We start from the raw sequence: 11,834 nt of genomic DNA on the forward strand, positions 1-11,834 counted from the left end.
AGGCCAGCATCTGTTTGATCGTCCCGATCGCGCGCTCTGTCTGGCCGTCGGTTTGCTGGTGCCCGGTGGTTGCTATGGCGGTGCGGAAGCCGAGGTAATCGGAGACGTTGAGCCAGAACTCGGATGTGAACCGGGGGTCTCGATCGGTTACCAAGGTTTTCGGGATACCATGAAGACGGATGATGTTGTCGACGAAGAGCTGGACGGTTTGCGAAGCAGTGATGTCGCGGCGGCATGGCGCAATGTGGACGCGCTTCGACAGTCTGTCGACTACGACCATCACGGCGTCGTTCCCATTCGCGTCTCTGGGCATGTATGCGAAGTCCAGCGTGAGGTCAGTCCAGTGCGCGGTAGGTATCGGAAGGGGTTGGGTCATTCCGGGTTTCTACCGTCGGGTTTTCGCGCGAAGACAGGAGTCGCATGTGCTGGTGTAGCGCTTGACATCACGTTCGAGATGCTTCCAGTAGAACTGACCCCGGACGCGCTCGTAGGTGTTGTACCATCCGGGGTGGCCGGCCGCCTCCGCCGAGTGTGAATCGTGAAGGAGTTGTGGGGTGTCAGGGATGTAAAGCCGGTTGTCGTAGAAAAGCAGGCCGTCGGCGTAGCGGTGTCGTCGGATGTGAACCGTTTGTGACTGTGGCGCTCGGTCCAGGGCCTGGATGATTTCGATCGCATAAGGGTCGCTCTTGAGCTCGGCGCGGACGATGTCTTCGAGGTCATTGGTGCTGGCAAGGACCGCGTTCACGTATACAACGCCGCGGCACTTGTGGCACCGTGGGGCGTAGTCGGGGCGTCGGGAGAGGAGGTCGGCGATGGTGTTGTGTTGGCCGTTCACATAACCGATGGTGTTCTGGTGTTCTTGGAGGAGTTCGACCCATGTGGCTTGGCACCTGGATAGGTGTGGTTGGGTGCGGAGCCATGTCAACGACTTGTGGTCCGTGAGAGCCGTGAACTCGCGCCCGCGGACGTAGGGGGAAAAGCTCTTGATGGCCTCTACGAGGGCTAGGAGTTCTCGTTCGTGTACGCTGTACTTGGTCTGATACGAGACCAGTTTCCGGGACCAGAATGCCACGGGGCGTAGTGTGGGTAGAACGTTTTCCCATGTCGCATTCTTGGGTATGCGGGGGCTCCCCGGCGGGGGTTGAAGTAGGCAAGCGCCCATCGCGTAGCCCGAGGCGTCGATGGTGATGAATAGCTGGGCATTGGGGTCATACCACTGGAGTGTGGGTGCGGTGGTAACGGCCTCGCGCAGCGTATCCCACGCCTTTTGTTCAGCGTCGCCCCAGGTGAAGGTCCGGTTGTTGGCCAGCAGGTTGGAGAGGGGGAGCGCGATCTCGGCGTAGGGGTGTATGGATCCGGACAGGTAATTGGTGAAGCCAAGGAAGGAGCGGATCTCGGCGCGGTCGGTGGGTTGCGGCCATTCGACCACTGTCGCGATCTTCTCTGGATCGAGCTTCAATCCGTCATTGGATACGACGAAGCCACAGAAAAGGACCGAGGCCTTGTAGAAAGCGCATTTGCGGAGGTTGATGTGGAGGCCGTGTGCCCGGAGGCGCCGAAGGACTTCTTTTAGGATGCGTCGGTGCGTCTCGAGATCTGAAGCGTAGATGAGAAGGTCATCCATGTAGACGATCAAGCCTTGGTCAAGCATGTCGGCGAAGATGTGGTTCATGAGCTTGTTCCACGTCGCCGGCGCTGAGGTGAGGCCAAATGGCATCATCTTCCACTGGAAGTGCCCAAATCGCGTGGGGAAGGCTGTTTTGTGAATGTCGTGGGGTGCAATGGGGATACCGTAATAAGCGTCGGTGATGTCCAGGGTTGTGAAGTACTTGGCACCCTGCAGCCGGTCGCGCATCTCGACAAGGTGGGGGACAGGTGTGCGATCTGGGATGGTCATCTGATTGATGGCGCGGTAGTCGATGCAGAATCTGAGACCGCCGTCTTTCTTTTTCGCGAAGAGCACGGGCGCGCCCCATGGGGATGACGATGGCTCAATGTACCCTTTCTTGAGCAAGGTTTGGAGGCGGTCCCAAAGGACATCAAGCTCAGCGGCAGACATGTGGTATAACCGTTGGTATACGGGTTTGGCGCCGTCGCGCAACGGAATGGTGTGCTCCACTATCGGCTTTGGTTTCCGGGTGGGGTCCTTCACTGCCGCGAGGTGCTCCTGAAAACGTCGCGGATTTCATCGGGGATGTAGGAGAGGTCTCGAGGTGTCTGTTCGGCCGGCTCGGGGGTTGCGTGGGTTACATGGACTTGGGCGACGTTGTTCAAATCTAAGGTGGCTGAGCCCATCGCGACGATAGCGCCGCCTTTCTTGACAAGTCGGCGGAGTTGATGACGCGACACGGGGGTATCGCTTTCGTAACCCGAGTCATGTCCGTCTGTCGCGACTGCCTTGGGCTTTCTATGGGGTTTCTTGGGAGTCGGTACGCCCGCCACAGCTGCGGTAGGGATCAAATGTTCATTGCCGCGGATGTCGTGGAGGGCTAGGGAGATCGTGGGGCCGACTTGGACGAACGAGGGGCAGTGAGCGGTGAACCACGGCAGGCCCACGATCGCGTCGTAGCGTATGGGAGCGACAATCCACGGGAGCCGTTGGTGATAATCGTTGATACGCAGGTCGGCGATGGTGTATTTGGACGACGTCCCAGAGGACTCGCGATCCGCATACTCAAGGGTTATCTTTGTTGGGCGCAGGGGGAGGCTGTGGCGTTTTGCGAATTGATCGTTGAGTACGTAAGTGGTACAGCCGGTGTCCAGAAGGACCGTGGCTGGAACGCCGTTGATGAAGCCAGTGACGGTGAGCGCCGCTTCACCGATCGCAGGGCTGATGGTTCTTTTTCGAGGCATCTAGGTGGCAGCCGGGGGGGATATGCCGCCATGTCGGGCTAGTGACGTTGGTTTGGGGACCAAGGGCGGTTGTGGACTGTGAGGGGGGTCGGTACCTGGGGCGCCTCGGGTGCTGGCGGTGTGGGCGTTCCGTCGGGGGGTCGACTGGTGTGGGAGAAGCCTGCATAGTTCGTCGTACTAGCAGGCTTCACTGAAAATCCCCCTGGGTGGCCTGGGGAACGTCGTGGTCTGGGGAGTCTTGGGGTTCAGTGGTGATTGCGTTGATGCGGGCTTTCGGATACTTGGGGCACTCGCTCTGCATGTGGCCCGGCTGGCGACAGCGGAAACAGGCGCTGTTATGATCTCGACGACGGGGGCGGAAGCGAAGTAGAGAAGACAGGGCGAGTGTGATAGGCGACAAGAGATTGTATTGGCGAAACAAGAAACAAGGACTGGAACAGGAGATGAGAAGAACTGGTGTTGATCTGCTGGGGAGGAAGGGAATGGACGAAGAGAGGCCGGCTATTTATAGATAGGCAACCCAGCAGATCAGAGAACAACAACAACAAGAGGGGACTGGGGGGGCGCCAGCTATGCTCCTAGAGCGTGCGTGGCGAGCGTCGAGAGCATTGCTACAGCTGCTGGCTATGGGGAAGTAGTGGGGGGTGTGGAGAAGCCGAGGGGGGATTGGCAAAATGAGAGGAGAGAGGAGGAGTAACGATATTGCAAGAGGATTGGCGAAATGAGAGGAGAGAGGGGGAGTGGCATTGACATTGACATTGACACTGACATTGACACTGACATTGACACTGACATTGACATTGACATTGGCGTTTGACATTTGGCGGTTGACATTGGCGGCTGTCAGTAGTTGAGCTTATGGTATGGGCGCGTCGTCCATAACAGGCGCCTTGGTCCCGGAGACGTTGGCGTTCGTTGTTGGTAAGCTTGCGCAGGCGCTTAGTAGCCGGACCGGTGCCCACAGCGTCGACTGCAGCACGTTTGTTGGAGGGGGGCCACTGTTTCGCCGGAGGTCGTTAGTCTTTGTAGGCTTCTTCGCGCCGGGCGCTGTCGACGGAGTAGACGTTGTCGGCTAACGTAACGAGCTCGGCAAGGGACATGGTCAAGCTCGATGGGTTGGCGGCGAGCAATCGTTGGATCCCGGGTGGCAGCCTTTTGCGGAAGGCGTGGCAGGCTTGTTTGTCTGACATCTCCGGTACCTCGAGGAGGAGTGCAGAGAACTTTTGGTAGTACTCGTCGATTGAGCCCGTCTGGCAGAGCCGTTCGAGGGCAAGGAGAGCATGCTCTTCCGCGTTGGGTGGAATGAACCGGTTGCGTAGTCCGTCCTTGAACGCTTCCCAGGTAAGGATGGTGGCCTCTGCCTGCTCGTACCATTGTTCGGCAGTATCTTTGAGCTTGGATGCCGCCAACGAGATCTTCATGACATCAGGGACTTCGGGGATTGCGGCAAAGTATCGGTCGAGGCGGGTGAGGAATTCGTTCGCCGACTTGGTTGGGCGGGAAATGCCGTCGAACGTAGCGAGGCCTTCACGGAGGGATTTGGCGATGGGGCCTTCGGGGACGAAGTTGGTCGTGTCGCCGCGCGCTTGCAGCTCAGGGGGTGTTACCGGGGAAGGTAGGTGGGATTGAGCGGGTGAGGCCAGTGTACGGTTTACAGGGCGTACGTTGCTGAAGGTAAAGGGGGTCTGAGGTTTGGCGGTGGTGTGGGTTGGGTGTTGTTGGTTTTGTTGGACTTGTAGGGTAAGGAGACGTTCAAGGCGTTTGGTGTTTTTGTGGGATTCTTTAACAAGACGGTAAAGGTTGGCTTGACGGGCAAGGATATCGGCCTTGTCAGCGGCAGCTTGCTTGCGGGTTTCGTTCACGACGTCGGCGAAGCTGGCTTCCATCTGCGCCATGAGTTTGAGGAGGCTTTTAGGGTCAAGCTCCTCTGCGCCGCTGTTGTCGTCGTCCGGGTTGTTGCGCAGCTCGGCTTGGTCGGTGTGGGAACTCTCGCTGACTTGGTTGTCCTGGCCGTCTTTGTCGTTTCCCTTGCCGTCATTGTTGGGGTCTTCTTCGTCGCCGTCGTGGGGTGCGTCAACGGGTGGATCAGTGCATAGCATAAACCATTGGTTTATGCTATGCACTGATCCACTATACAATTGCACTGTGCATTAACCGTACTGACTCCACTCAACACTGTGCATTAACCGTAACGGCTGCTGAAAGTGTAATGCATTAACCGTACTGGCGGGTGTATGGTGTAATGTATTAACAATGTACCCTACACCTTCGGTGTTATGCATTAACCGCACAAGCCTTTCAGCCATTAACCATCCTTGCGCATTTGGGAAAAGGGGGGCAAAGTCAAAATTCCCCCCTACATGCGTCGAGTCCAACCAACCTTTCTACTACTTCCCCATTCCCTGTTCCATGTAGGGGGGCAAAAAGGCAATTTTCGAACCAACTCTCACCACCAAAAAGAGACATCCTTTTCTCATTCTTCTTTTCAAAACTTTTCATATATCCTCTCATAGGTTTAGAAACTGCCAAAATGCCCCCCCTGTATCTTTTTCCCGTCTGCGGGGGCATTTTTGAAAAAGGGGGGCAAAACAAAAGGCCGCCTACATGCGTCTAGCCAAACTACCCTTCCTATCTATTCGCCCATACCATATTTCATGTAGGGGGGCAAAAAGGCAATTTTCGAACCCACCCTCTCCCACACAAATCACACTTCTTTTCTCATTATTGCTTCTCAAATACTTTTTATATATTCTCTCATAGGTTTTGAAACTGCCAAAATGCCCCCCTACATCTATTATCCCGTCCTCACTCTCTCTTTTCTTTCCACTTCTCTACATTCCTCTAGGGGGGCATTTTCACTTTGCCCCACTTCTCAAAATGCCCCCCGCTTATTCTATATACGTCTCTCCTTCTCTGGTCGCCTTTTTCAGTCCGAGGAACCATATGTTCCCTCTTATTTTTCGTTCCTTGATTTGAATGGTTGTTAGTTCTTTGAAGAATTGCTGCTTTCCGACGCGCCTCGATTGATCGAGAACCGTAACGGAATACTCCTTGTATAAATCAGATCTCGTCACTCGGTCCTCATCACTTCCTGTGATATCGTAGTGGAACTTCAACCATTTCGCTGCTGCCAAACTGTTCGCTAGGTTCTTTTGGGTGAAGGCTCGTACCTCTGCAGGGACTTCAATGCTCATATTGAGGGTTTTATCTTCCTTCACAAAACGTTTGCGGAATATGCCAATGAGAAGCAAGATGAACTCGTCCCGACATGCATTCGTTTTGAAGTATCCTTTCAATTTCATATCACCTTCTTTTTGAAGTTGTTCCTCCTGAATTCCATCTCCCTCTTCCTCGATTGGTTCAGAGCCATTGAGAGTGAAACTGTATGGAAACTCTTGCATTCGCACCCGATTGCACAATGCGAGGTCTATTTTATCAAAGACCGGGTCTTCATTTGTCTGAACATTGGTTTGCCCAGTGATTGGAAAACTGATGGGTTTACCGTTAAGTGTTCTCACTGTTATCTTATCATTCCCTGACACTTTCTTGAACATTTCAGATAAAAATCGATCATTCTTATTTGTTTCGCTTGTCATCAGATACCTCTTTCCGAAGCAATTGTATAGTTGCGAGTTTGCTTTGTCAACATCTTGCTGCTCTCGGGTAAAGTTTTTCTTGTCCAAGGTATAGAAGTAATTTCCAAACGTAACAGCAAGGAGAGTACCTTCCACACCCTTTCCGTTCCGACCCGGCCCCTTGAGGATTGTGAAGATTTCCTCAACTAGTTCTCCGTAGAGACACCTCGCAACATTGCAAAGTCGGTAAGTCATCAATTCTTCAGTTCGGAATATAGATTGGTAAAAGTTTTCAATCTTCTCACGCATCTCAGGGCTTCGTGTCGTCGGATAGTTGTAACCACATGTGAATAGTATGTAATCATCCCATTTGATGGGTCTTGCCTCTCCTTCAATCAGGTCGTACACTTTATCGTTAAAAGCAAATAGGTGAGGCTTTGAGAGAAAAAGTTCGATGCAGGTGTCGTTTGCGATACAGAGCCGTTCCACGTTCTGTGCTACATTGATGGAGTACGTAGTCTCCTCGATCAGCATTCGAAACTTTTCGTAAATCAATCGCAGTTTCAAATACTTACCGTGCTCACTTTTTTGTGATTCAAAATCATCTAGTAGTTTCTCAAAACTGCTAATCAACGTGTCTGCAATCTGAAGATTCAAGTCGCTATTTCGGACCCCGCCCTCATACTTTCGCCAGATATTATCTTTGCCTAGAACAAACATCAAGCCGCTTGAATGTTTTAATAAAGTCTCACCTCGCTCTTCAATGAACCATTCAGCGGTATTCTTGTGGCTAATATTCAAAATTCGGCGGAAATCAAACTTCTCCCAACCTGTTAGACCTTCCAAATCTTCACAAGTTACAACAATATCCTTTTCTTCACTCGTTTTTGCGGGTTCAGTAATGGGCGGGAACAAGTCCAAGATCTTTTTGCTTTTATGAACATAGGTTTTTGAGCGTTCACAGTGCTGACATTTGAACGTGAATTTTTTTCGATCCACTATGAAGAATATTTTGGGAACGGAGACATCGTGTTCTGCGTGGTGCAACATGCAGTATGTGGTTCTCAAAAATACCACAATCGCATCCTCATATTGTTGTACGGCCCCAAAATCTCTTTCCAAATATTCCGTTTTTCCACAGAGTTTGGTAACTGAATCGTAAATAGTGCTGATTACCTCCGTATTAGCATCGTTGTAAATAGGATATTTTGCCTTTTTCTTCTTTGGTTGCGGTTGGTCTTCAAGGTCCGAGTCCGGAACCAGGACAAATTCATCATTGGCAGGACGCTTTCTACTATCAGATTGAATTGTCCATTCAACCGGGGTCCAGTCCGCCTCTACATATTGAATGATATACGAAGAGATTGGTGCATCCGGTTCGCTTTTGATGAGAAGTCGGTTATCCCAACGATTTTTGACTTTGTCCACCATCACCATGGACCGATTGTTGTCATAGACAGAAAGATCAAAAAATCCATCCTTGAAATTGTAGTCTCGAACAACATCCGGGAAGTCGGACAAATCTGGGATGAATTTCTTGAGTTTCTTCTTCATTTCATTCCGGGTCGTATACATACCGTCTGCCCATAGGCGATAAGAGACTTTATATCCACCACCGGTTTCGACGTATTTACCATTTTTGTCCTTGGTGTGCTTAGGAGCGTATCCCATTGTACGGAACGCAGAATGAAAAGTAATATCCTCATTTAAATACAAGGAGGTAAATACTTTATCAACACCTTTACGGATTTCAGTCTCGACTTCTTCAGAGGGCAGATCGGATTCTTCCTCAAATCTCATATCGAAATCGACAAACAATTTGATCTTGTCATTGGCGCCCAATTTTGTAAAGTTTTCGGTAAGCCACTTGTGTTCCATATGTTTCTTTTCGTATTCTTCGAGTGTCCAATTGAACTCGGGAACACCTCCGAAGTAAGATTCCTTGAAATGATAGATGTCTCTGATAGGTTTGGATTCAACGTGAGCAGCAAATTTGGAAGACATGGTGCTTTACTAAGAATACACTTAGAAGTTTAAATGGCATTTAAACGCAAGTAACAAAAATAAACATATATGTACCAATAAAGAAGCATCGTTATTGCTACAAAGATGTACATTCCTTACAACTATATTGCATCACTCTTTGAGGATGGAGAAATCAAGACTGTCACAGGCCGGAGCGTCCGTGATCTTGCTAGAAAACTAGATATTGCCGCATCCACTGTTGCGCGAATTTTGGGTAATGTAGAATCATGCAGGACGCGGAGACACATCACCATCAAAAGGACACTGAAAGAGCCTTTGAGTACGAAATCAGATGATCGGGATCAATCCGAATCGAATTCTATCTTGAAACCTTTAGGTTCCTTTGACTTGACCCAACAATCGTAGCAGTATGGCCGATTTTTGATGTAGGGAATAGGTTCTGATTGGCATTCAGCGGTCTTGCATTTTCGAGTTCCTTCCGGGTAATTAATTTTGCCTGAAGGAGAGCGCTTTGGATACCAAGGACGCATTGTTTCTTTGAAATTCATTCAAATTGATATGTACAAGGAACTATTTACTTATTTACAATTGTAACGCATATTTCCACAAACTACTCTTCAATGGCTTTTGATAGGATGTCAATATCGCTCAGTAGGAACTTATCACGTCCTCCATGTTTGTCCCCCTCCTCTTCCTTCAACCGGATCCCGTAAAACCCGGTTGTTTGGACCCCGTCGATTCGTCGGTTCGTACCAAAGGAGACGGCAGGGTACGCGTGAAGCAGGAAAGCCTTGAAATCCTGGGTCCGCGGTGAGCATTTGCGCCATACTGGATGCTGTTTTGTCCAATTTTGGAGGCACGCCATAGCCATGCATTGTCGCATTTTGGCGCCTTCTTCAATAGCGCACATTTCTTTTACAAAAGTTCGATACGGATGCACTCTTGTGACTAAATCTGCAGTCGCTGAAATCACTGACGCGGGCTTGCTCAGTAATGGATATTCTTCCGTTTGAAGATGATCGTGATGCAAAGAAACCATGAGTGCCATCATGGCACTCGCTAAGTCCCGGTCTTCGTTGTTGATGAGCCGGTCGAGTTCACCGTCCTTGTAATATACATGTTGACTCGGATCTTCATGTTCATGAGCGCTGACGAACTTCGATTTGCAAGGTATTACAACCAACTTGTCCGTAATATCTCTGTGATCGTTGTCGTAGAGTCCACAATCGAAATATGGAAGATGATTTGTAGCGAGAACAACCAATCCCGTTATCGTAAGTTCTTCATTCTTGCCATAAGCCCTCCTAACGTACGCAGAATCTCCTCCGACAGCCATTTTGACGGCCGAGCCGGAATACAAATCCTTCTCATCCCCTTCAGAAAACCAAGTGATAAGTGTTGATTTTTGCCCCATTTTCCAGTGAATGTCAGACGGCTTATTTCCGTTCCCCGGTTTGCTTTGTAGGCTGCTGGCGGTCGCTCCCAGAAACCGATAACATGTCATAAGTTTCATCAATCTTCCAACCAAACTTTTGCCATTGGAACTTGGACCGTAAAGTATAAGCAGTTCACGAAGACCGCGTCTGCTTCCCAGGATGGTACTGAGATTGGTGAGCCCGAAGAAACGATCGGAGGAATCAGGCCACATTTTGCAAAAGGCATCCCACAAGTACCGCTGTTTGGGATACTTCTCGGGATCCCACTCAACAAGATCATAGTCAAACGCTTCAATATCGCCGTCTTCATCGGTGCGCTCCCGATATTCACCGACTTTTCGGTCGTAAACAAGGCCGTTTCTGAAAGCGATCAGATGGCTGTTGTCCACAGGAGGCTTGGCGTCCTCAGCCTCCCTCCATCGCAATCGTCCGAATATGATGTCGACAACCTTCTTGGCTCCTTTACCAATTTCATGCTTTGCGCCTTCGCTTTGATTCTTGTCGGTGGTATTAAAACAATCGAATAATACTTGACCAACGTACGCGGTGAAGGCTGTTTTGTCGAAGTGGGTGTTTGTGCGCGTCGCAGGATTCCATCGTACGAAGCCTTTGGTGTCGTTCAATCGAATGAGATGCCCATAAAACCGTTCGAAGAACTCGGCGGCAGGGGTTACCCATTGACCCTTTTTCTTTTTGTCCTCTGTTGATTTCGGGTTTATGTGTGCTATCAAAGCATGGCCAAATTCCCAAAACGAAACACGGATAGTGCACGGTTTGCATTGACACTGGAACATATCATGAGTCGATCCTGCCTTCTGCGAAGAAGCCAGATCTTCATGAGAAACAAGCGCGGTGCTGCCATCGATAGATTTGTGACGTTCCTGGGGGTCATCATTGTTGGCGGCGATTTGGTTGTTGTCAATCTGGATCTCTTCGTTTTCATTGACTTTCATCTGCAATCTAGGGATATCGGGCGGGTTGACACTCGGAGTGCCCGGAAGGATTCGGTCAGGCACATCGTCCAGACGTACCTGGGGATGATCGTTATTGACATCGGTTTGGTTGTCAATCATGACGTTTTCATTTTGATTGACATCCATCTGCAAGCCAACGAGACCGGGCTTGTTGATCGTCGGAGTGTTTTGAGTCGAAGGAGAATCCAATGGCTCGATGCTCAAATTCATAGGATCGATATCGAAAATATTGTCCAAGTCCAACGCAACTGGGAAGTCGATATGGTCTTCATTGCAATTCACTTCGTTATTGATCACATTTAAAGACCCCGGTTCAGCCCTTTGGACGGTACGTTTGGCTTTTTTGATGCGCTTCGGAGCCAATTCCATGGTGTTTTGGCGTTTTTGCATGTTGAGAACGTGCGTTGGTTGAAAGTTATGGCGAAAGCGGTTGTGTGCAATAGTTGTTAAGAGTGAGGAACTGTTTGAAATTTTTTGAAGGGAAACAAACATTTTTTTACCCTTTTATATTTTTTCGTGGCGGTTTTCCTTTCCGCAAACGGGAAAGAACAACATCCGCAACCTCACCTAACTGTAAAGTAAATGATATCAACATGTAGAAACAGTACCCAGGTGGTAACCGACAGGAAACACCCCCGCGGGTGTTGGAAAACGGGAGGTAAAAAACACCCCCGCTTGCTCTGCTCAGTTATGGAAAGAAAACACCCACCGTTTTTTGTTTCGAGAAGAGTCAAATCACCCCCTCTTGGGGGTGATTTGTTTCTGTACCATTTTTACTCACTCCTCATGTGGGTGAATGCTTAATTTTAGTAACCTTGCCGCGGGGGTGGTTTCGGCTGAATAGACGGCGCAGGTGTGGGCGATTCTGCATGATCATACTCGGGGAAGTGGGGGTGGTTCTGTACTGATTAAAGTTTTGTTTGGGGGTGGGTGTTTTCTTGAATCCTGATGAAATCGGAGTTCCACCTGTAAGTATTCGCGCGCGATGACATAAACATGCGTTTAAGATC

General features: G+C 50.0%; 2 protein-coding genes across 2 annotated transcripts; both read right to left on the reverse strand.

Moving 5' to 3' along the window:
* Positions 1-5,741: 5,741 nt before the first annotated feature.
* Positions 5,742-8,432, reverse strand: EV422DRAFT_502358 (uncharacterized protein; the record flags this gene model as incomplete). Its single annotated transcript, XM_053068260.1, has 3 exons — positions 5,742-6,925; positions 7,004-7,135; positions 7,181-8,432. 3 exons carry the CDS (start codon positions 8,430-8,432, stop codon positions 5,742-5,744), a joined length of 2,568 nt encoding a protein of 855 aa, XP_052929821.1.
* Positions 8,433-9,024: 592 nt separating this feature from the next.
* Positions 9,025-11,214, reverse strand: EV422DRAFT_502359 (uncharacterized protein; the record flags this gene model as incomplete). Its single annotated transcript, XM_053068261.1, has 1 exon — positions 9,025-11,214. One exon carries the CDS (start codon positions 11,212-11,214, stop codon positions 9,025-9,027), a length of 2,190 nt encoding a protein of 729 aa, XP_052929822.1.
* Between the last annotated feature and the right edge of the window lie 620 nt (positions 11,215-11,834).

Source organism: Fimicolochytrium jonesii (genome assembly GCF_025526975.1).
Source record: "Fimicolochytrium jonesii strain JEL569 chromosome Unknown EV422scaffold_1, whole genome shotgun sequence".
Classification (NCBI taxonomy): Eukaryota; Fungi; Chytridiomycota; class Chytridiomycetes; order Spizellomycetales; family Powellomycetaceae; genus Fimicolochytrium; species Fimicolochytrium jonesii.